At 32.3% G+C, this 24,864-nt stretch overlaps 3 protein-coding genes across 7 annotated transcripts; 1 reads left to right on the top strand and 2 right to left on the bottom strand.

The window, feature by feature from the left end:
- Positions 1-749: 749 nt before the first annotated feature.
- LOC135844619 (probable pseudouridine-5'-phosphatase) lies at positions 750-2,448 on the bottom strand. Its single transcript, XM_065362860.1, has 5 exons — positions 2,331-2,448; positions 1,967-2,077; positions 1,597-1,812; positions 1,263-1,495; positions 750-1,174 (listed from the first exon to the last, which is right to left on the bottom strand). The coding sequence occupies exons 2-5, from the start codon at positions 2,043-2,045 to the stop codon at positions 1,001-1,003; spliced, it is 702 nt and encodes a 233-aa protein (XP_065218932.1). The 5' UTR covers positions 2,046-2,077; positions 2,331-2,448; the 3' UTR covers positions 750-1,000.
- Positions 2,327-6,881, top strand: Shmt (serine hydroxymethyl transferase). 4 transcript variants are annotated; one of them, XM_065362852.1, is made up of 8 exons: positions 2,327-2,461; positions 4,562-4,771; positions 4,835-5,010; positions 5,273-5,455; positions 5,540-5,752; positions 5,838-6,188; positions 6,427-6,543; positions 6,636-6,881. In XM_065362852.1, the coding sequence occupies exons 1-8, from the start codon at positions 2,394-2,396 to the stop codon at positions 6,800-6,802; spliced, it is 1,485 nt and encodes a 494-aa protein (XP_065218924.1). In that variant the 5' UTR covers positions 2,327-2,393; the 3' UTR covers positions 6,803-6,881. The 4 variants fall into 4 exon arrangements, with proteins under 4 accessions (XP_065218924.1, XP_065218926.1, XP_065218923.1 ...); XM_065362854.1 differs by lacking the exon at positions 2,327-2,461 and adding an exon at positions 2,799-2,939; XM_065362851.1 differs by lacking the exon at positions 2,327-2,461 and adding an exon at positions 2,946-3,101.
- A 1,149-nt stretch (positions 6,882-8,030) lies between these two features.
- On the bottom strand, positions 8,031-16,575 carry repo (reversed polarity). Of its 2 annotated transcripts, none has more exons than XM_065362856.1 (5): positions 16,009-16,575; positions 10,232-10,724; positions 10,050-10,140; positions 9,671-9,870; positions 8,031-9,599 (listed from the first exon to the last, which is right to left on the bottom strand). In XM_065362856.1, exons 2-5 carry the CDS (start codon positions 10,701-10,703, stop codon positions 9,040-9,042), a joined length of 1,323 nt encoding a protein of 440 aa, XP_065218928.1. In that variant the 5' UTR covers positions 10,704-10,724; positions 16,009-16,575; the 3' UTR covers positions 8,031-9,039. The 2 variants fall into 2 exon arrangements, with proteins under 2 accessions (XP_065218928.1, XP_065218927.1); XM_065362855.1 differs by having other exon boundaries at positions 8,031-9,608; positions 16,009-16,574.
- Positions 16,576-24,864: the final 8,289 nt, after the last annotated feature.

Below are 24,864 nucleotides of genomic sequence, written 5' to 3' on the forward strand. Positions count from 1 at the left end.
TTGCGCAGATAAATTGCTGATGATTTTCGAAAGATAAAAATGCATTACATCAGTAGACCTTTAAAAAAAAAATGAAAGATTTAAAGATCAAATCATCAAATTAACTTACTCAAATTTTTGTCAAAATTTCAATTTTTCAGTTCAAACACTCAGTAAGAAAATCAATTGATTAAACAAATTTTCAACTGCGTATCAGGTGATGTGATTTCACTGCAGTTAGCTAGGAATTAGGTACATATGTAAGCAATGTTTGCAACGCATTTTTGATTTTTTCCCCCTTTTTTTCCACTAAATAAACTTAGAGAGGTTAAAGGTGGAATTTTAATTTAGTTAAACAACTAAACAAGACACAAAGATGTTGATATTTACTATCGACTGGTATAATTTTTATTAAATTTTCAGCAATGATAAAGACTTTGTAAATTTTTTTCTCTGATTTTCACCAAATGTAAACTTTAAATTGAAAATTTTCAGTGAGCATTAAGGTGTTTTAAAAAACCAAAATTTTGAGAATTCTAAATTTATTAAAATTAGGTACCACGACCTTGACCTACAACCAAAAAAAATACTGGTAACTTTATTAGAACTCACAACCAGTAAGCAAAGTTTAAATTTTGTGTAATTAACCTGCAACTGTTTACCAGAAGCTATTTCTCAATAATCTGCTGGAACGTTTAACCTTTAACCAACATTTCTCTTTTCAGTTCACATCCCTAAAAAATACACACGATCGAAATTGAGATAAACGGTGATGAAAAATGCAATTTAATTTTTACTTTCACATAATGATTTTTTCCAGTTAAATTTAAACAAAAATATTAATGTTAACGAATAATTTTTTAAAAAAAGTGTATTCTTTTAACAAAAAATACACAATTCGTTCATATTTAAAATAGAGAACCATTTTTTTGAAAGTTAAAATCAAACATCATCTTACATACAATAAATATTAAATACACAGGTAAAACACATTTTTAAAAAACAAGCAAATAAAACATTTTTAAAATGGAGGTAAGCCGAATTTTTCAGGCTCGAATTCGAGCAATGAATTAAGCACTAAGGTGGCATTTTTTCTTCGTTCCATTGGTAAATTTTCGTCTGGAACGAGTACAGATTGCATTCCAGCTTTTCTGGCTGCAGTAACACCGTTCGGAGCGTCTTCGAAAACCAGACACTGAAAATAACATTTTAGATAGATTAATCCATTCATTTTTTTAAAAAATTATTACTCCGTGAAAATAATGGATATTGAAATAAATTACCTGTTCAGGATCTGGATTATCAGGAAACCTCCTAGCACAAATTTGAAATATATCCGGATGAGGTTTGCCTTTAGTTACTTCAGGATCACTACTTCCCATCACCATGTGATGAAATAAACTGAAAAGTTCTTGATGGTTGTGTATTTTAGCTTGAACACTAGTATTACTACTGCTTGTAGCGATCGCGATCGGAATATTATGTTTAGCTAAATGTCTAATTAATCTTTCAGCACCTAAAATGAAACCATCATTTTATAAATTATTACATCTATAACAAAATACACGTCGTGTCCATTTAAGAATCGTACGATTAAAACCAAAATTCCAAGCTAACCTGGTAATAATTTAACATCTTTCAATAAATGAGTATATTTTTTAGCTTCTTTGGCGTATTCTTCGGTCGTAATCGGTAGTTCGCAAATTTCGACGATTTTTTTAGCACAATCCATATCCGAATAACCCAATATTTCTAGTTTGAGGTGATCTGGTACTGCCTTGCCAAACTGACCGATTACAGCTAAATCTACTTTGTGGTAGCATTCTTCAGAATCTGAAAATAAATCGCAATTTTTGTAAGCATATGAGTAGTTGTGTACGCTTTCGATACCAATTAACATGTTATGTAAGAGGTTGAAAAATTCAGGTAAAGATATGGAAAATGTATTCAAATTTACTCGTCAAAAATTAGTTATATATTTACTTACTCAAGAGTAATCCATCCATATCGAATATAACGTGAGTGACTGGTTTAAAAGTTGTTCCATTCGTGACACTGGGACTCATTTTGTAGTCTTTACAATATCTTTTTGTATTCTCTGAAATCGAAAGTGAGTAGGTTAGTAACTGTTTTCAGGTAAAAGTACATAGATTAACGCAGGGGTTTCGGGTTTTCATCGATATTTATAAAGGACATCCTTACACCGAGTACAATCTGTATCAATCAATCTAATCGAAGATTGTACTGATAAATTGATGACCATTTTCCGAGATTTTCAGATGATAAAATACATTACTTAGATATCAGTAAATCTAGGGAAAAAATGAAAGATAAAGATCAAGTTAACTTACTCAAATTTTTGCTCAAATTTCAATTCTTCAGTTCAAGTGCTCAGCAAGAAAATCAATCGAATAATGAGACCGGCGCTCAGTTTTTCGAACACGTTGACGTATTATCACATCCTTATCACTATTATGACACGGTAAACAACAAACATGTGATTACATAACGAATAACAAATTCATTTACGTTTGTCTTCTCCTCGATTTTAAAATAATAATTACATATTTACGAGAATATCCGCGCATAACATTTCGTAATATTTTACTTTTGCAGTATTCTTTTCATTCTTTCGCTCCATCTTACAACTCAACAAAGGATTAGAAATTCACTGATAAGATCATGACCTTGAATCTTATCATTCATTGCTGATGAAAAAATTCTTCGCATGGTTTGAATTTGAAACTATTGAAATTTGTTGAATAATTACTAAAATTAATAACTCGAGAGGTATTCGGGAAAGTCTCATTTATTCAAAGTAATCGTTTCAAATCAGTGGCGTGTTCGAAAATATTTAAGCATCGCGAGATTCTGTATTTTTAATTAAGTATATTGATAAATTATCTTCGGTTTTATCAGTTTTTAAATAATTGGAAACGTTCAGAGAAACCTAGACAAAGGTATAGATGCTTTCATTTTACAAAAACACTTTATACGTAATGAATACTCGCTGGTGGTATATCACGAGTTAATCTACCAGTAATGAATATCAGAATAATTTTTACCAATTTAAGATGTTTCAAGTTAGCAACACCAACATCGTTGGTGAAATACTCTCGAAGGTATTTATGATATTTTTAGCGTGCTTTTAGTTTGATTTTTATGATTGTATAAATTGTTAAGCTTTTTGGTGGTATAAATATAATGCTTCCTTTGTAAATAAACTAGATCTAAAAAAAAAAATGCCAAACACCTGTAACACTGATGGTCAAATTGTGTGATAATGCCGGTAGAAAAATTTCATCAGCTTGTATCATTTCACCCTTAACTGTGTATGTAAATTTTGCACTGGAAGCTCAGTTATTGATCATATTGTGGGTATAAGAAGAATATTTTTTTGTAATAATCGTATGGAAGAATTTTCAAGTAATCTTTCTCAACAATACCGAAGTAGCAGACGATCATTTGATACGAATTAAATTGTATGCTAGCAGATAACGTTATCGGAGGAATTGAATCAACGCTTTTATTCGCGAATTACTTAATCGTTCATATCTAATTAATGGGATGTGATTGCTCTACTCTTAAGTGAACAGTGCAGCTCATCTAATTATGGAAAAATTACTCGAAAAAAGGTTAATTTAGTAACCACGCCTACACGTTATTTAATTCATCATCTCTATATTGGATTGAAACTGAAGTAAATTGGACGAACTACGTTGAAATTCTTTGTATTCAGTATCTAATATGTGATAGTAGTGAAGCATAGGTAGATATAAGATTGTTATCTCTTTCTTTTATTCGTTCGATTTGAGATAAATTTGTCGACTAAAAACTTGTAGTAAGTTTCAAATATTCGAGTGTAACTGGTGAAAAATTAATTTTTATTTCATCTTGAAAGGTTAGCATAAATTTGAGGTGCGTATACTCAACTTTTTTTTTAGATTTTTTCTCTCCAATTTTTTCAAAAGTACTCCACCCTCCTATCTCTTTCTTTTGTTTGTTCAACTTGAGCTAACGTTGACTAAAAACTTGTACTAGATAAGTAAGTTTCAACGTTTCAAGTATTCGGGTGTAACCGATGAAAAATTCATTTTTATTATACCTTGAGTAATTTTCAAAAAACGTTCACTCAAATTTCTCTTATAAAATAGATACTCTGAATTTCGATGTTCAAATTCAGATACTTATCTGTAAGCTCAACGAGTAATCAAGAACTGAGCTTTCGACGCTAGATGATAAATTTCACTCGCATTTCAGCACCGCCAACTGTTTTTCACCCATCAATTATCACACGTCAACCGTAGAAAGTCATTTTGCAAATAAAAATTGCAACGCCGAATTTCATAAAGCACCATTTTACCTTTCGTTTGAACATTACCTACTAAACTTAACCTACTCGTAGCTTTTTTCGTTCAAGTACATACATTGTAGACTAACTTATTCATCGAACTTGGAACGATTTTTTGTTGGTTTTAGATGAGATGATTAGAGTTGATTTATATATGTATCAATACTGTATCGATATATTGATTGTAATCGTACTGATTTACTTCACATCGTTTTTCTTATTCGATTAAAGAATCATGCATACGACTCCCGAGCAACAATTACTCTCTGCTACCTTGGAAGAAGGTGATCCTGAACTCAGCGAGTTAATAAAGGCTGAAAAAAAGCGCCAGTTCTCTGGCCTCGAATTGATTGCTTCGGAGAATTTTGCTTCCGTTGCTGTCCTACAATGTTTGGGTTCCTGTTTGACCAACAAGTACTCGGAAGGACAGCCTGGTGCTAGGTAAATTTTTCTCGATAAGTAATCATCATTTTGGAACAATTTTTAATCTTGCCAATGTTTCAGATATTATGGTGGAAACGAATTCATCGATAAGATCGAATTACTTGCCCAGAAAAGAGCTTTAGAAGCTTTCAACCTCGATCCAGAAAAATGGGGTGTCAATGTTCAACCTTACTCAGGATCACCGGCTAATTTCGCAGTGTATACCGGTCTCGTACAACCACATGGAAGAATCATGGGTTAGTGATTCGATTACATGTATACTAATGAAGCTTGCACGTATTGTACCTAATCGTTTACGTTTTATCAGCCTAAATGGCAAATTAATCGTACTTATTTTTCCACGGATAATTGAATCTCTTTATCGATATATTTTTCTCGTTTTATTACGCAATCTAACACGCGTACGTTTCGATGATCGAGGTTATCGTTCTAATTACAAAGTGAGGAATGAGATCATTATTGAATAATATCTAAATTTTTGAAATTTCATCTCAACAGGATTAGATTTACCGGACGGTGGTCATCTTACTCACGGTTTTATGACAAGCAAGAAGAAAATATCAGCTACGTCGATTTTCTTCGAATCTATGCCATATAAAGTGAATCCTGCCACTGGTTACATTGATTACGATAAAATGGCCGAACACGCTCGATTATTTAAACCGCAACTAATTATCGCAGGTTTTTTACCTCATCATGAATAACTCGTTAATGTAATTTTTAAACGAAGAATTGCGCATAATAAAAGTATATTGTTCGATATAGGAACCACTTGTTACTCGAGATTCTTAGATTACGCCAAATACCGAGCTATCTGCGATGAAAACGATGCCATTATGTTCGCCGATATGTCTCATATTAGCGGATTAGTCGCTGCTGGAGTACATCCGAGTCCATTCGAGTACAGCGATGTTGTCAGTTCAACCACTCACAAAACTTTAAGAGGTCCTAGAGCCGGTGTTATATTTTATCGCAAAGGTATTTTTTCATTCGTCAACTGACAACTTTATTCCCAACGTAGATGAAGTTTACTCAAAATTATTACCATATTTTGTCCATATAGGTGTGAAAAAAGTAACCAAAACTGGAGAAACCATCATGTACGATTACGAAGAAAAAATCAACAACGCTGTATTCCCAAGTTTACAAGGCGGTCCTCATAATAATGCTATTGCCGGTATCGCTACAGCCATGTTACAAGCAAAATCACCGGAATTCCGAAAATACCAACAACGAGTAGCATCAAACGCTAAAAGACTGGCATCCGAATTGGAAAAATTAGGATTCTTCGTGGTCACCGGTGGAACAGATACTCATCTGGTTTTGGTGGATTTAGTAAAGTCTTTCAAAGTGACTGGATCGAAGGCTGAACATGTTCTCGAGCTGATTGATATAGCTTGTAATAAAAATACCGGTACGTATAATTTTTTTTCTCGCAACAATGCAAAATGCCAAAGGTCATGGGAATTATACGTAAGTACCCCCTGCCGGTGAATGAATCTTATCATTTCTGATAAATTTATCATTTATAATGGAAACTAACTCAACGCAAACATATTGTTCCCCATTTAAATGAAGTTATAACGAATAAATTATGTAAGAAAAACCTTTGACCGCGCGATTATTCTATCTAATATCTTCTCTCTTTCTAGTTCCCGGTGATAAAAGTGCTCTCAATCCAAGTGGCCTTCGTTTAGGAACACCAGCGTTGACTACTCGTGGTTTGAGTGAAGATGATATGGCTCAAGTTGCATCTCTAATTCATAAAGGTGACAATCGGACGATTATTTTTGTATTTTTTTTTTGTATTTATTGAAATTATAAATCCATAAATTATTTATTATTTTTGTGCGGAATTCAGGAATTTTACTTGCTCAAGAAGTTCAGGCTGCATCCGGACCGAAATTAGCTGATTTCAAATCAGTATTACATAAAGATGCTGTATTCGTGGAGAAGGTAAAGAAATTGAAAAATGAAGTAGAATCTTTTGCTGGGAAATTCTTCATGCCTGGGCAAGGCATTTATTAATACGTACAAATATTTTGTGATACGTGATTAAGTGATATTTTTCGTATTTCGTTTAAGAAATAAATCTTTTTTTACTCAAGAGTTCGTTGTCAAACTATCGGAAAGTCATCAGGTATTTTCTTTCGAACGAACCGAAACCCTAGTCTATTTGTTAAAATTTGTCAACGTGAGTCTCGGCGTTTTACCAACATTTTCCTTAAAAAGGTCATTTTTTTACTAAAAAATTGCAAAAAAAAAACTATTACTATGGTGATAGTGAATTCTAAAAACTATAGTTTTTCCGCAAAAATTGACAAAAATTCTCGCTTTTCATCAAATTGCTAAAAAAAAACTCGCTTTTTTACCTAAAAGTGCCAAAAATTTCTGAAAAGTCACTTTTTTATCAAAGGTTGCTTAAAAGTTTTCTTTTTCCCCAAAAATTACTGAAAATTGTAGTTTTTTTTAATATTTCAAAGTCTCAATTTTTTCAAAATTTGCTAAAAGAGCTCTGCATTTTGCTAAAATTGTCTGAATCTTGCTAGAAATGGTCAAAAATTCTTACTTTTATGTCACAAATTGCCAAAAAATATTCCTTTATTGCCAAAAAGTTTCAAAGTAGTCTCACTTTTCAGACAAAAATTTGGAAAATGTATCTTCTTTGCCAATAATAATTGTCAAAGTCTCAATAGAATTTCATTATTAAATTTCAATTTGAATGTTTATACATAGGCATATTGTTTCGTGGTTTTTTTTTGTTTTTTAATTGAAATCTTCTGTTTTTTTGTGATTTTTTTTCCTGTAAGTATTCATTATTTCTAAACTCAAAATTAAAGGCTATTGAATTTTTGTAAAATTGAAAAAAAATTTAAAGTGCTTTCAATTTTTAGAACACTTTAGCACTTCTAATTTTCAGTTCGGATTAGACAAAAAATAAAATACAACCTAATTTGGGTAACTTTAAATGCTCTGAACACAAATGTTCATTATCATGTTTTGCTAAAATTGAAGGGGTTAGAGAATTTTTAAAATTTCAATCAGTCATAGATGTTTCAATTTTAAGTGCAGGCTAAAATTGAAATGGCCTTATCATTTATCTCATTCAATTTCTCAGCAATTTTCTCATAAAAGTACCAATACAATTTTGAGAAGTTGGGTTGGAAAAGATTTGCCATGCATCTTTGTGTTTTGTGAAAATTTAAAATTTAAAAATTAGACCAATGAAGTTGATAAATGATTTAAAATGAAACGATTGATAGTAAATAAGCATTATATTATAGTATATTTACACACAAATTCACTAAACATATCCTAAAAATGTTACTATCAAACAAAAATTGAATGATGGATTATTGATTTTTCAATTTTAACAAATTTCAACCACTTTTGAAAAAGAAAAAATCTTTTAATAGGTGGTACTTTTACTTAGCTTATTGCTATTTTTGGAAAAATACCGTTGCAATTTCAAAAATGACTTGAAACATTTTTAACATTATTTCCCTCAATATTACGTTGAGAGAAATGCGAAAAATTCTTCCTCAACCCCCCCCCCCCCCCTCCCCTCCTAATGCACAGAAATGCAGAATATTTTTGAAAATATTAACGATCTATCGTCCAATTTTTGTTCGACTTAACAAATGTCCTACTATTCATCTTTAAACTTAATAGGTACAAATACAAAATAGTTGAAAAACAGAAGAACAAAAAACAAATTAAAAATTAACTTAAAATTAAAAATACCAATTTCAACAACTGAAAAAAAATATTTTGAAATATCAAAACGACCATAAAAAAAAGAAGGCACCCTAATTTCAAATACTTGAATCATTTACACAAAATGAGTATTACAGTAGGTACATAGAGAGAAAAAATAATAGGTGTAGGTATTAACATTAAGTTCATTTAGCCTAATAGAACACAGTTCACACTCATTGAGCACTCAGTTCCATTTTCATTCTGAAAATTCTAATTTACTTTTTTGGCAAAAAATAGGCATTATTATACCCAAAATTTTCAACTAAGGACACCTGGTATGCTCCATCATCATCGTGAGGGTTCGAAATTGAAATTATTAATATAGGTAGGTACTTATTTACACTTGGGCCATGCTGAAAAAAATGAAAATTTTTAGATCAAAATGTAAACTGGATGCTCAATATATTGTGTCCTTAAATTATCCCCCATTAGGCTAAATGCCTTACATAACACGTTTTTTTTTTTTTTTTTTTTTTTTTTTTTTAAATAGGCAGCACTTTAATTTTTTAATACATATTGTACTCGACTTTCATCCTAGAACAATCCTCTTTGACAGACTGATCCTCTTCCATCAATCCGCCTCCGATATTAAAACCGCCAATATTCGTACGATTTAGGTCCTTATCGTGCATAATTGGCCCTTCATCGGTGTAACGTTCTGGACTCAAATGAGCCATGTAATTAACCATAGGCTTAGTATCATTTAAATTTATATGAGACTGGTGGTACTCTCGGTTTAGTAATTCTTCGCTATTTAAATTTATATATTCGGAAGGGCTTCCTCGTATGTTGCCGGTGTAGAGGCCCGCATTCACCAGCGAAGACCCTCCATCGTTCTGGGAAAGGATGTTGTAATTGTAGGGATTGTTGCCAACATTAGGAGATGAATTATAAGATGTGTAAGGAGAATTTGAAGCGTTCAATAAATTAAGATGATTTAAATCGTAAGACGAACTGTACGTCCATGGATCCGAATTCACCATTGGTGATCCACTGTTCAACGATGGAGATACGTTTCCGCTGAATGGTGCCAACGAGGTGTAATTAGAGGTCGCTAGGCTGTTACCTGGTGATCCTATAAGCGATGAAGGTATTAATCTTTTGAAGTAAATTTACGTTTAAATTGATCAAACTTACCCATACTGTTTAGGTAGACGGTTTTACGAGGTGGTTCTCGTTTTCGCCATTTAGCGCGTCGATTTTGAAACCATACTTGGACTCGAGATTCGCTTAGGTTTAATTTTAAGGCTAATTCTTCTCGGGCGAATACGTCAGGATAGGGGGCTCTTTCAAAAGCACGTTCTAGTTCTTCGAGTTGGTATGCAGTAAATGTAGTCCTGAGAAATGAACAATTTTTTAGAATTTATTATTAGTCTCGCGTAATTAAAAGTGAAAATGAGGGATTTTTTTCGATTTTCAGTTTGAAGAAATTTTTTGAATTACAAAAAAATGTGTAAAAATTATCAAAAAATTGATGAAATTTTAGCGAAGTTGCAAAAATGAAATGTTCACAAACCTGGTTTTCTTCTTTTTCATGCCTCCTGGTGCTTCGTTCTTTTTACTTTTGCTGTCGTTTTTCTTCGTTCCGGAGGCTTCAGATACGATAACTAAAAAAAAAAATACGAAATTCATGATGCCAATTTCTGAAGCTTAATTTTGATAGGTACCTATCAAGAACTCGCATCAAATGATACTCACCAGAAGTTTGTATATTACAAGTAGTATCCACCTCTTGTTTACTTTTCTCCTCAATCGTGGTAGTTGTCACGGATTCAGGAGCTGAACCCACATTTACTTTTTGAATATGCTGACTAATAGTGGTAGGTGATGGTTGAGAAGTGGTAGTACAAGGTGATATAGATCTAGGTTTGATATTCTGGCTGGTGATTACGGTGCTGACCATCGATGATGAGGTAGAATTGAAAATATTATTGATGTCTTCGGGATGATGGTGAGGAATATGGTGTTCATCCAACTGATGGTCGGATGGTGACATACTGAACATCATTTCTGGCTGTTGTAAGCCTAACATGACTTGAATCGAGTGATTACGATTATCATTGGCGCACATTCCCTTTGACGATGTGATCACAGACGTGGCATTACTCGCGTTGAGGTTACCGATCGAAAATTCGGGGAAGATGGAATCGTCGAATGGGTTTGGTTCCATTTTCGCGCCTGTGGATTAAATCTGCAAGAATAAATAAACGAGTGTTGTGTGAGAAAAAAAATGAGATACTGCTGTATAGAAGATTATCTAGGCTATTTTTTTCTGTATTGTGAAAACAGGTATTTGAGACCTTGATACTGATACTGAAAGGAAACTGGATAAAGTAACATTTTTGCTTCTTTTTTTGAAGTTGTAAGTGAAAAAGATACGAAATAAAACAATTTCAAGCCTCTGAATTTGTACAAATTGTGTCTAGGCAGACGGAGTCCATAGTTTCTATAATTTTTCAAAAAATTCTAAATTTGTATTTTTTCGACAAAAATAATTTTTACTTTTAAGTAGGCTACCTGCAATCTACAGTTCATAAAAAAAATATAGGAGGAGAGAAAGTGGAAAAATTTTCAGGTGATGAAATTTTATTGCGAATTTCTATCAATTTGGCCTTTTGTTTCCGTCTGCGTTTTTAAATTTGGTTTTGGGAATCAACTTAATGGTTTTGACAAAATTAATTCCGAAAATGAGCGATAGGTACCTTACATTTATTATTATTTTTTTTAATTGATTTTTTAGTCCAACTTCTCGTTTGAAAATTTTTGAAATCCATTCTGCTAAAGTAGGTTTTCTGAGGCATTGGAAGGTCAAGCTTGTACTTTTGTGATGAATCAAAATGCAAAAATATAAATATGGGAATAAAAGTTGAAACAAGTTGAAGAGAGTTAACCAAATTTTGGTCATGTTCAAATTAAAATCAATCTATTCAGAAGCCTAATTTTGGCAGAAATGGGAACTACACATTTTTTGGGGTCAATTATTTTTCGAGAAAAAAAAAATAATAAGTAATACAAAATACTCAAAATCCTAAAATGTATGATTTGGACTGCTACAACTCTAAAGATATTTTTTTAGATCGTATTTCAACTATCAGCGATTTTTAGGTGCTCCTTCTAACATGAACGAGAAAAGAAAACGATCAAGTACTCTCTGGAACCAAATTTCTTCGAAATAATTCTCGAAATTCCGAAATATGAAATTCAACACCAGCAACTTTGAGAATCTTTCATCTAGATCACATTCTCTCTTCTTCCGTTATTTTTGAAAGGCACATCATTCTGACACGAGCCAAAAAAAGTTTAGATGAGTACCTGGGTATATTGTTTTTAAATTTCAGTTTTTTTTTTGAAATTTTAGCTTTAGAAAATACTTAACCTTCCCTACTGCTTTGAGCTGTTGCTCTGAAAAAATCTGGAAAATATTTCTTAGAGACATTATTCGATTTTTCAAATTTTCAATTTCAATTTTTCATCATGTTTAAGTAAAAGCATAGGTACCTATACCTACTTTGAAATAAAAACTGGAAAAGTAAAAAATTATATTGTTGTTGCATTTTTTGAAAAAATACCTTTCTATAGTAAAAGGGAAAACATTTCAAAATGTAGAGTGAAAAATGAAAATATGCTTTGCTTTTTTCTCTTTAAAAAAAGAAAAAGTTGGAGTTGAGTCGAGGAAAAATTGTGCTACGATATCAAAACAACTTGACAAAAATTTAAGACTTTCAATCTGAGCCAGAGCCTTCATTATATTCAAATACATACATTCTAAATATTTGAATTTTCAAAAAACATGATTGAAATTTTTTGAATAATATTCAGGTAGCCTACATAGTACTTACTTAAGTAAAAAATATTTTCTCTCAGAAAATATCTGTTTATAGGTACTTACTCATCTCTTGAAAACGTACGAGTTTAGATTTTTTTGAAAAATTCAATAATATGCAGGGCATTTAACAATCCAAAAAAATTGAATTGAGAAAAATTTTCATTTTTGTAAAAATAAAAAATGTACCTAGACCTACCTAACATAATAAAGCAAAAAACGCAACAGTTTTGAAAATTTGTTGCAATTTTATTTTGAAATTTGAAGTATAGGGAGGAACTAAAAAATCAAGTAGCAAATTTTCAAAATCACGTTGCAAAAAAATAAATTATCTACCCATGAAATTGATTATAAAATCAAAATACATTTTCCATACAAGTTAAAGTTTTTTCTGCAAGGAAATTTTGATGCTGCATAGAAATATTTACTTATTATGTTTTTATACTTCAACTAAAATTCCAAAATCAATCTTTTTTCAAAATTGAAAATAACTCCGCGACATTTGATCTTGTTTATTTATTCCAATTTTTTCGCCATGTGAACATTTTTCCTTGTGTTTTGTTAGAGTTGTCAAAAAAAATTGGAATTAAATTCTGCGTTTTGGGGCATTGAAATTTTTCTTTATGAGTCCTCCGAACTTCTTCCGAGCCCAATCTTTTAAAGATCAAGTACATATAACCTACAAAAATGGACATCTGCTACTTTGAATTTATTTTCAAATCAGCTGTTTTTTTAAAAAAAAATAGTGTTTGAGACATTTTTGAAGATCAGGCAAAAGAGCTCAAACAGTGTTGAAAACAGAATTTTTAAAGTGTTTAGTTGGCCTATTTTAACTCACTTTAAAATGAGTTGAATCGAGTGAAGAGTTGATTTATTTTCAAAAAGAGTTTATCAACCCCAGGTTGGCCAGGTTGCATGTTGCCTCCCAATTTTTGTGTTCCAAAATCTCAGCAAAAATTGTCGGGGCCCAAAATTCATCGATCATTTAGCATCCCAGTGTCAATTATTATTTTTAGAAATTTCAATTTTTCTATTCATACAAATTTTTAATCTGACAAAAATGGATTTCCAGGTATAAAAGTGAACTATGGCAGTGTGCTTTCACTGAGAAGGGTAGAAAGAAGGAAAGAGAGGGGGAAGAAGGAAGACTTTGCATCAATTGGATCTGTGAAAAGTGAGGACTTTCATCATTCAAGTGAGGGGTCATTCCACGTCAATTGGACCAAGAAGTGAAAGGGAGGTTCGGCGATTTTTTTGAAATTTTTCCTGTGGAAAGACCTACCGAAGGGATGACCAATGGCGCAAATCGCAGCCCTCTAGCTCATTTTTAAAGGCAGCCAGGGGGTGTTAAAGTTTTCAGTGATCCTAAAATATCATCCATTTCAGCAGTGGATTACTCGATAACCGCGATACCTACCAAAATGGAACTTTTTCTCATATGTAGTTAGGGGTTTTGAAAGGCTTTTTGGTGATATCATAAAAATCAGTGTTGCCACTTTTTTTTGTACAAAAAATTAGCTCAAAAAGTTTCAAAACGTACCTAGTTTTCATATCGTTCCAACTCTCAAAAATTCTGAAAAAAATATATTATGCACAACTATGCTGAACAACATATTAAAAAATTGGGATGGCGTTATTCCGTAAAATCGATTTTAAAAAATTGAAAATTTCCGAAAAAATACGATAAAAAAGGTTTTATTAGGTGAAGTTGACCCATTTGACCCCAAATTCGGAAAGATTCAAAAAATGAACGAATTTTTATTTTTTTGTTGTGAGTGTAATTTTTATCAACTTGTTCATGAAATACGTCAGAAAATTGAAAATTGAATTTTTTCGAATTTTGTTTTTCTTTGTGAGGAGTTTATTTTATCGAATATAAGGTTTTTTTTCAACTTTTTTGACAGATGCGTAAGAAATAGGGGTCAAATGGGCCAACTTCACCAATAAATACTTTTATTCATATTGTTTTAAATCAAAAAATCCCATTTTTTCCGCAAATTTTGAATTTTTTTAAATCGACTTTGCAACATGGTACCATCCCAATTTTTTAATATATTGTTCAGCATGAAAAGTTGTGCATAATGTATTTTTTTCAGAGTTTTTGAGAGTCGGAACGATATGAAATCTACGTTTCGAAACTTTTTGAGCTAATTTTTTGTACAAAAAAAAGTGGCAACACTGATTTTTATGATATTCCCAAAAAACCTTTCAAAACCCCTAACTGTGAGAAAAAGTTCCATTTTGGTAGGTATCGCGGTTATTGAGTAATGAAATGGATGATATTTTAGGATCACTGGAAACTTTGACACCCCCTGGCTGCCTTTAAAAATGAGCTAGAGGGCTGCGATTTGCGCCATTGGTCATCCCTTCGGAAGGTCTTTCCACAGGGAAAATTTCAAAAAAATCACCGACCCCCCTACCACTTCTTGGTTCAATTGACGTGGAATGGCCCTTAGGTATTTTAAGATTATCAACAAGATTTTGAATTGTCTATAAATTGAACGGAAATTTGTTTTCAACTCAGAACACAGATTTCGGGCAAATCATTTGCTATGAAATTCCTTCAAACTATCGGAATCAAATATTAGGCACACGAAATTTCTAATAGGTGGATTCTTTGGCAGGCATAAATTTTCATGGACAGATATCCAAACTTCATATTTTTTGAAACTGAAAGGGTAAACTATTTTACAGAAAAATACTCATTATTGGTCTACGACCTACGTGTACAATTTCAAAAAATTTTCAGGTTCGATTTGTAGAAAATTGTGTTATAAGTAATCTGTCTTACTGTTTGTCTCAATTGCCACGTCAATGGGTGTGTTTCAAGGCGAATTTATGGCGTTTCTATGAGTTTAGAAAAACAGCTCAAGTAAGTGCCTATTTGCTTGTAGGTAATTGGAAATTTTATCTAGCAATTTCTAATTTAATGTTTTTTTTTTTGGTTACCTAACTTTAAATAAGCAGCACCAAACTCTTTCTTAGCCTCAACAAAATTTCTTTTTGACTCGACTTTCATTTCATTTATTTATTGACTTGGTCAGATGATCTTAATAATGTCTAAAGTTACGATTTTATTCATTATCTGCTCTTTTGCTTTGTTTGAATGATGAGGAGGATTGTTAAAGTAAGTAGAGATTGGAGTTGCCTTGCCTTGAGTAGGTATTTAAAAAAATAAAAACCGACTTATTTAACATAGATTCAGTGTTTTTTCAAAATTGATACTTTTGCTCGAATTGAAGAATTATAATTTTTGAAACGAAAGTCGAAGTTGACGACGTTTATTTTTTGGCGTCGCAAATATTTCTAATTCACAGATGCATTTTGATTCCAACAGCAAAGATTAACAATCTACTAAGCTTAACCAACTTATTGAAATCAACTCAGGCTAGGGTAACATTATTGACCATTTAATTTTCCAATTTAATCAACAAGGGGATTGAACTTTGACGGTCAAAAGTCTCTCACAGGAGACGCGTCAGACAATTCACAAATCCTTTCATTCATCAATACAGATATCACCAGTCTTCACCATATTAAAGTATCAAAATACCACAACAACGTGAAATAGTAGCCAATCAACGCAATCAGCACCACGTTAATCACCTTTAGGAAAATTAAAAATTAATAAACAAATAATATGGTTAATTACCGCAATTCTGGCCAGTGCGAAAATCGTACCCGGAGCTTGAGCAATCAGCGTAGCAAAATTTCCGTCCCACTTTTCACCCTCCGCGCGTAACCAACAAACGATCTTAATTATTATTAAATTAAAAGTTATCGTAAACTTAACAAAAACTACCGTTTTTAACCGTTCTAAAATAGATATAATCAAAAATAATAGAAGAAACAGTTAGCCTTAATTTCAAATGATTACCAACAATTGGTCTCCGAGGATGAGCGGCGAGCACGGGGTACGCGACACAATATTTAATAAGTCCAGTTAACAGCAAATTAAAGGCAATTGACGAATACCGCGGTTTTTGTCACTTATAGAAATTATTTCTTCTCATTTCGAAAGTCGACATCGAACGTGTAACCGAAAAACGTTTTTTTTTGCGCGCCGAAGCCCCGCGAAAATCGCCGCAACTAGTGATACGGAATAGAAAAAAAGCGCGAATAATTGATTACTTATAGAAATAATAAAGGTGTCATTATTTCTTAAAGTTGAGTGTAACAGTGTGCATCTTTCGTAAACGGGATTACGTATATTCGGGTTTCGGAGTTTTGAAAAAAAGGGGTCCGCGGATGCAAGAGAAAGGTCACCAATGAGCGATCATCTGCGGTAGGCGTGGCCACGCTACAGCCAATAGAATAGAGAGTATCCTTCCATATTTTATGGTTATGTCACCGATCGTGGAAATATACGACGTTTCTTTTCCTCATCATCGCTCCGAGTCTGGTTTTCCCTGCCGTTTAGATGGAATAATTCGCGGGCTTTTTATAGGTATAGGTCTAAAACGCCAAATCGGATGGAGAAAGTTTTGTCTAAGTAGGTAATTAGTGGTCTACCTATCTTCATTGTGCAGGTTTTTTTTTATTCATTTTTTGGAAATTTTTTTAAAGCATAATTTTTTATGTTTAAATTAAATTTGAAGCTTAAAAAGTTGGAAAGGAGAGTATAATAATTTTTGTTTTTTGGAACAAATTAGCACCTTTGAAAACTATCTACTCGAGAATCTCCTTCCAAATTCAGATTAATCGTCGAGCTGATATGGAGGGATGAAGGAGGCGGGGAGGAGGATTGAAAAATCAAATTGTATTATTTTTATTTTTATGTTTTCATTATTGAAAAATTATTGTGAGCCCAGCTAACAGAAAAAAAAAATCCTGCTGTTTTCAAAGACTTTCACGAGGTTGAATTCAAATGATACGAAATTGATTTCTTTGATAAAAATTAACGATGATAATTTTGAATTTCTCATTCAACCAACCTATCTTTCATTTTTTAAAAAATACACGAATCAAATTAAAAAATTGACCAATCAAAGCCTACCTCATACCTGGTTACATTGTTGATCCAGTTATTAAAATGGCACTCAATTAAAAATTTTGATAGGACTTTACTTGCAAAAGATGCAATCAAATTGCAAATTATTCACATGATTCTCACGATTCTCTCATCACACATTTTTACAAAATGCTCACAAATTTCAAAAAGAAATTTATATTAGGTATACTTTGTTGAAATATGATAGGAAAATTTTCAAAGGAAATTACTCGCATCAATAAAGTTGGAAAATCTATATCTTTGTTTTCATCAAAAAACAATCTTCAATTTCAGAAATTAACGTTAAATTTCAGTTTTGAAAAACTTGAATGCAGGTAATGAATCTTTTTTAAAAAGGTAAAAATCACACATGAGTTGTAAAATCAAGAATTTCGATGGGTAAGATGATTTTGATATAGCCTGAAAATAAATGTTCCTCCCAACTTATTCTGTCCTTGAATTTAAAACAGACTAAAGACGTAAATAATCACGAACTTCGAAGTCTAATTTTTGGCCTTCTAAATATTTCACTGATTATCCTGAAAATCAATAAAATTCATTACAGTTTCCAAAACAGTTATTCCTATATTTTTCAGCACTTCTTAAAATTTAAAAAAATTAGACACTTAATGTAGAACTTTAATCAGATTAAATAGGCTATTTTATTTTTGTATCTACTCATTTTCTGTGAGAATAATTCTGTGAAAAGTTTACTCAAATTCACTGAAAAATTGAGCAAACGAGCAACTTTTTTGATGAAATCGAAAACAGATAATTAAATCTCAAAATAACTCAACATTATCCATCATTAACAAGTTGTAAGGTACGGTAGGTAGTAGCAAAAATTCAAGGGGTTCGTTGTACTCGTATGTATTTTGCAGCAATATGAAGGTATTAAAACTGTGGTATTGGATTGCAGAATAAGGCAGGGATACCCCTACAAGGGGACGTTGTTTTTCAAGTTTTTTCTTTGAAATTTAATGGAATTAAATAAAGAATTATGACCAAATGATCTTCACAATTCACATCTATTCCAGAAGATTTTCAGATTGCTCAATTTTGAAGAAAAAAAAAGTAAAAATAATCCAAATGAAATTCAGAATCTTTTCAAGCAACGCAGGAAAATATAAAAAATATGCCAAAGACTATGAAAAGGCTGAAGACCATAGGCAGTCAATTCGAAAGGTCAAAAGTGAGCTACGATCCAAATACCAGATTTCGATCTCGATTTTATCAAAACTTACTATAAGTAAAAATTTAGGCAAAATTTGAATTTTTAAAAATTCACCAAAAATTGAAAATTGAAATTCTGTGACTGAAATTTGTTTTAATGGTGCATTTTTGTGCGCTCTTTCCACCTTTTTTGTTTGATCCAAAATTTCGGGATACCTTTTTTGAGAGAGGTGAAGGAGGAGGGGTGATAACAGCAGAAAAATTTACCCAGAATGAGAAATGGTTAAACTCAGCAGCTTCAGCTCTGGTGTTCAACTTGACAAAAATGAACGTTGAGCTTTTCTAATGGTTCAATTGTGATGATGTGGAAGTATTAAAGACATCGAGAGACCACTTTAATAACACAAAAAAATAAAGAGTTGCAAACATTTGAAAAATTTTGAAATTTTTCTAATTTTGAGTTCTCAACGCTTTGGGAAGGTTTATTGACCCCAAAATATGAAATTTTTCCTACGTCTTGTTTAAGTGATTTGAGTATGATTTTTCGCTGGGCTCCTTCAAATATTTAGAAAAACTGAAAAACGACCCATCCGAATACCTGAGTAACTTACATAATTTACTTACATAAGTATAGGTAATTAGGTACTCGTTACTTGAAACTTAGTACTAGTAGTTGGAAGACTCTTAGAAAGAGGATAAGAAAATTTCAAGGTGTATTTTTAGTCGCACTTCGCAGAAAGAATGATTTATATACCCCTACACAATTTTTCATCAAATTTTTCACGTATATTTTTTGCGTAGGTCTAAAAGACGAGACAACAGGAAGTAGATAGAAAATTGATCCTTTGAAAAACTTAACGAAGATGAATTAGGCAGGTCTAAAAATGTCCAAATGGTTGTGTTATTTTGTATATGATGGTACGAAGTCAAGTGCATGTTCTCACAATGTACATACAATAAAATAGGTCTATTAGCTCAGCAAGTCGATACGTAGGATCTTCTTTTCGGCCACTCACCTCTTGATAGTTGATACGATTTAAATTTTCACTCGAAAAATAAAGTCGATATATTGACGCATTTATACTTCTACCGATTACATGAAATAAATATTTCGAAATTGGATCACCTCCATAATAATTGAACCCTTTCGTCGATAGAAAAAATCCATCAAAAATTTGAAATTATTGATCATGCTCTAGGGTCGAGCTTCATGAAATTGAGGCAATGTGCCAAATTTTTATCACCATACCATTTGTTTTGTATAGGATGTCAAGATGTCACGTCAGAGGTCAAAATAATAAAGAGAGTTATCAATATTTGGGTCCTTTGTTGGAAATTTGGCACTTTGCCATACATTACAGAGATCTGTTTTTGGTCTAGAATTGGTAAAATAGGTATCAAAGAAAAAAAAGAATTTATCATACCTAATTTTTGGATTTTCTGCGCTCGTCTAGATACAAACTGAAAAAAGTGCAAAAACCATCTCAGTCTCATAAAAAAATTTCACGAAAAAAAGTTACTTATTTAATGTAAAAATACTTCCAGGTTTAATCTCAAATGTGGAGGGATAATCTCTAACGAATTTTCAAGTTGAATTTTTCAAGGTAAAAACCTCGTTTTACAAGTTATAAGCGGTTTAAGCACATGACAGGGTAAAATCTTGCTTAGAACAAAATATCACACTCATAAAAACTCACTCTACATTTCAAGTGGTCAAATAACTTTCATCAAGGCCATTAGGGGAGTTTTTTTTATGTCGACTTTGTGTGTATATATTTTTCTCCATATAGTAAGTGATGTGAGGGGTCATGACCTTTTTATGTATATAAATTTCGATTCTCATAATCAATTAATTACGTATTTCATAGTTTGCAATACTGCAGGTTTCATTACTTACAATATATGTATATGCAAAATGGGTGATTGATAGATGTACATCAATATTCTTCATACCTACTCACTTACGAAGCACATGAGTAGGTTTTTATTTACGGAATGCATTCAAATCCGATGACACTTCCAAGTGGCAGAAAACTGAAATTTTACGATGACTTGATTTGACTTTTTAAATTGATCAAATCTGATTAATTTCGACGATAAAATCAGGACAGGCGGCAGTTACCAATCTCTGCAATCTTCTGAATTAAATTCATACTTGCCAGCAAAATAAATGTTTTTTTCTTTCAACTTGACATCATAATTATGCTCATAGAAAGAGTATTTTGTCCCATATTCAATCTATCTTCAATTTAATATGACTCTTGAGATGGAAAGTGCATCAAAATCAACGAATAAATATCTAGGTAGGTACTCAAGGTTTTCAGGAAAAATCACAGTTATTTTTTTAAAACGTCGAATTAATATTTTTGTTTTTTTTTCGCCTCACTTCTTGGGAAATTCTCACAATTTTCATTCGTTTTGACCATTTATGATTTCACGCAAAAAATAAGCATTACAGGATAAATTTTACACGAAGCAAAATTTACCATCTTTAACAATTAAATTTTCAACCTCTTTCCCCCCCCCCAAAAAATTAAAAATTAGTATTTCTTTTAAAGAATCAACTATACAGTGGCTCAAAATTAGTCTTTGAAGGTTTTTGGGTTCGCTCTTTGAACCTATAAGCCATAGGTGATTGCGTCAAAATCTGACTCACTCCGGAAGCTTCCCTCGTGACTCGTGAGTATAGGTATCTTGAAATCTATCCACACGAAGCAATTCACGAGTAGTCCTAATTATCCAATTGAATCTATTTACGCTATTACACCTTTACAAAACACGAAAAACCATCCAGTTCGATGCTTCGGTACATCACACAGTGTTGGCATATTTCGAAATACCAAACTACGAGTAATACAAATACACCCTATGAATAGGTAAAATGTAGAAAGATCTTATACAGATATCGACTTCACATTACACCAATTGTTTCCTATACTCGTCGTCAGCCTATGCCTTTTTTTTCACCGCGGTGGTAATAGTTCCTGAAGGAAGGGTAGGAGGGTGGGAAAATGAGAGGAGAAAAAAAATAGTACAAAAACAAACATCATCTTAATCGCCCATATGTTGGAAAGTAACTATACGTATTGCCCTGGTAATGGCTAATTGTTGAATGCAGTTAAGGGGCTAGTTGAAAGTACGGGTCACGCGTCTGAGTGCACAAAAAAGATCTAAATCAGCCCGTCGCGCATAATAATTGTTCCGAAGGCATCGCCATCCGCCGAAGCTGCGTTCGGATCGCGCTGTTTCTCGCATTCCGACTGCCACATGGTGGTCCCGCATCCATGTACTCGTACTGTACGTAAAAATAAAAACTTTTCACCCTTAATGTTTGGCGAATTATGAAAGCGTAAAAGTGTGTTATTATACGTGAAGTTTTTTGGTTTGTTATCAAGATTTGACGTTGTGGTAATGAATTGGAAAATTTTTTTGTGTGTTTAGTTCCTGTCTTGGTTGGTTTTAGTTGTCGAGGATGGTTGAGAGTAGGTAATTTTATACAAAGAGTTGGAGTTGACGAATATTGGTTGTTATATTATAGAGCAAAATCGTTTTTTTTTTGAAAAGATTTTTTTTTGGAATGAGGGAGGGGCTGATAACAAGGTTGTTGGGCGCTAGGTTCATTTTGACAATGATAAGATCTGATATCATTTTCTTTCCATATCCGGATATCCAAACCGATGGTCTGCAATGCAATCAATAAAAAATAGGTGCCTATTTAAACGAAATGTCATACTCAAAAATCAAAATGAAATCAAAATTAATTGATTGAGACAATTTTTAGAAATTGAAAATTTGGCAAAAACTGTGGAAAAGTTGTGAAAGATTGGACACTGGACACTGGACAGGTACTTTTCAAGTTCTGCAAATACGTAAATTTTGCAATTTTGAAAAATTGGCCAGAAAACCTAACGCAAAGTTGTGATATGAGAAGTGTGGGGTGAGGGGGTAAATGTCTAACAAAGTGAAAAAATCATCTCAGCTTTTCTAAATCAAAGCAACAACTTTTCATTCTCATTTTTTTTTCAATAGGTATAAATTATCAATTTTGTAGGTTTTAAAATTGAATAGAAATCAATACATATTAAGTAGGTAAGTATTTCAACTCTTACAATTTATAAAGGCTTTCTCTCTGTATTTTTGAGCCATCTCCAATGATTAATTTTGATAATGCAAAAACGAGAAAATTTATTGGTTCAAATAGTTACGTTCTTCAACTTTCGATTATGAATTCAACGAGCGTAATTAAGAAGCCCCTTTCATAGAAGATAAGAAGAAAATATGTATAATAATATATAATGCAGGTACTTGATCTCCACTTGAATTTCTAAAAATTAAATTAAAATTGTTAGAATTCAGAGAACGTAGATATACCTACTCTTCATCAATGCAACAGTGGACTTTTGCGAGGAAAGGGAAGGAAAAAGGAGGGTATGGAAATGATTCATCATCGTTTCGACAATTCACATATCCTGAATCGTTAGCTCATTTCTGAGAATGAGGAATTATAATTTTTTTATTTATTCCATCCTTTCCTTTTGAATACCTACCCATAATACAATTTAGAGGGGAAATTCCAAGAGTGAGGTAAAATATCTGATAAAAAAGTTTGCACCCTTTTTTAAAAAAATGGCCGAAGTACCTAATTTTGGAGTGGAAATACATTCTACAACAACTACAACAAGAATCAAGAAACCTGAACATTGGATAAAAAATATAAAACTTGAAATGCGATTAAAATTTGAAAAAGTAGGTTCAACATACTCGAAATAACATTTTAAAAAAACCAAAATTTTAAGTGCTAAAATTCATTTTTGGTTTTTTGAAAATCCCGAAAAAATAACAAAATCTGTTGTACTCGTAATGGCAATTTCTAGAGTTTTTTATGGAAGTTTTTTTTTCCAAACAAAATGAACTAGGAAGAGTTACTCGTATTTCATTTCAACCACCCCCCCCCCCTTCAAAACGTATCATAAACTATTCTGGAGCCTCCAGTGAGTTTTAAATTTTCTCCAGGAATTTTAAATCGCTGTGGAGGTGCCAAAAATAAACTTTTGCGACTACGCTGTTTTTGAAAACTCGATTTGTTTTCTTTCTGGAGTTTGCCTACAAATAGGTCAAAAATTTACTTATCAACTGACGCGCCTAAAATTATCAAGGGGATATTCAATTACATAGCACCAAAGTACTCGTAAGTTATAGGTGCTAAAGTTCATTATTTGACCATTCCAGAGCATTTTGAAATTTCTGTAAAATTTTCAAAACTCGCTAAAGGCTCCAAAACGAAGTGTGCACTACTTCATTTTGTTCAAAAAGAAACTTTTTTAAAAAAGTTGAAGAATTGACGTGAAAACAAATTTTTGAATTTTTTAAATTTTCAAAAATTCAACAGAAATTCAAAAATGAACTTCAGCTCCTGAAATTTCGTTTAGAGGAATTTAAGGATACGCCCTTTCAATCTAGCTTAGTTTCTTTCAAATCAGAGAGTGTCAGTTCAAAAAATTTCATTGTAAGAAAGGACCGATTTTTTTAAGACAACCAACACTATGCACCCTACACAGAAAATAATGAATGGCAATGGGTAACTTTATGGGCTGTGAAATTTTCCATATGTGTCATTCCGCAGGTAAAGGGCCCATTTGGTCGATATTGAGTTAGGGGTGAGGGGGTAAAGTAGACCTCCGGAGCAATCATATGAGCTGGATAGAAGCCCAAAAAGTGCAAAAAAAAACTCCAAAAAAGAATCCAGAACTAAAAATTTGAAAAACTCAACTTTTGAGAAAATTGCCTTCAAAGTTTTTTTTCTGAAAAAAGCTGAAATTTCACGTAATCCGAAAACCTTCATACCTAAAATTGAAGATTATTTTTTCTGATGTCAAATATTACTACCCACCCGCAATAGCGATTTTTTTACTCAATATTTTCATGTTTATGAGTATTTTAAACCTGAAAAACAATGATTAATAAATTTAAATTTTGCATAAAAATTCATTACTCAGTTCAAAAGCAGAAAAAAAATGATTAAATTACATTTTCTGTCAAAATTCAACTTGTAAAAATAAAAATCATGAAAAAAAATTTTCAAAAAATTTCTTCCCAGTGGGATTTGAACCCGTTATCAGTGTCACACGGCTAACGCTGCACCAACGTAAAACGTGTTTTTGAATGGTATACATGTTGCCACTGGCAACTAGGTGCAGTATAATTTGTAGGGTATTTTTTTGGAAGCGAATTTACTGCTAAAAAGCAAAAACGACCAAATGGGCCCTTTATAGAAAAACTTTAGTTCCGTTTTTCTCTGCTTGGGGCGCACCTGCGGCCTTGATACTTCGACACGAGATAGTCGGA

The sequence above is a fragment of the Planococcus citri genome, chromosome 4 (assembly GCF_950023065.1).
Source record: "Planococcus citri chromosome 4, ihPlaCitr1.1, whole genome shotgun sequence".
Taxonomy (NCBI): domain Eukaryota; kingdom Metazoa; phylum Arthropoda; class Insecta; order Hemiptera; family Pseudococcidae; genus Planococcus; species Planococcus citri.

Coding starts and splice junctions, on each gene's coding strand:
- LOC135844619 (XM_065362860.1), bottom strand. CDS start 2,045: ATGAGTCCCAGTGTCACGAATGGAACAACTTTTAAACCAGTCACTCAC. Junction 1,813..1,966: donor TATGGATGGATTACTCTTGA/GTAAGTAAATAT, acceptor ATTTATTTTCAG/ATTCTGAAGAATGCTACCAC. Junction 1,175..1,262: donor ATAATCCAGATCCTGAACAG/GTAATTTATTTC, acceptor TGTTATTTTCAG/TGTCTGGTTTTCGAAGACGC.
- Shmt (XM_065362851.1), top strand. CDS start 3,022: ATGAATATCAGAATAATTTTTACCAATTTAAGATGTTTCAAGTTAGCA. Junction 5,011..5,272: donor ACCACATGGAAGAATCATGG/GTTAGTGATTCG, acceptor TCATCTCAACAG/GATTAGATTTACCGGACGGT. Junction 6,189..6,426: donor AGCTTGTAATAAAAATACCG/GTACGTATAATT, acceptor CTCTCTTTCTAG/TTCCCGGTGATAAAAGTGCT.
- repo (XM_065362855.1), bottom strand. CDS start 10,703: ATGGAACCAAACCCATTCGACGATTCCATCTTCCCCGAATTTTCGATC. Junction 10,141..10,231: donor TTGTAATATACAAACTTCTG/GTGAGTATCATT, acceptor TTTTTTTTTTAG/TTATCGTATCTGAAGCCTCC. Junction 9,871..10,049: donor ATGAAAAAGAAGAAAACCAG/GTTTGTGAACAT, acceptor TTCATTTCTCAG/GACTACATTTACTGCATACC.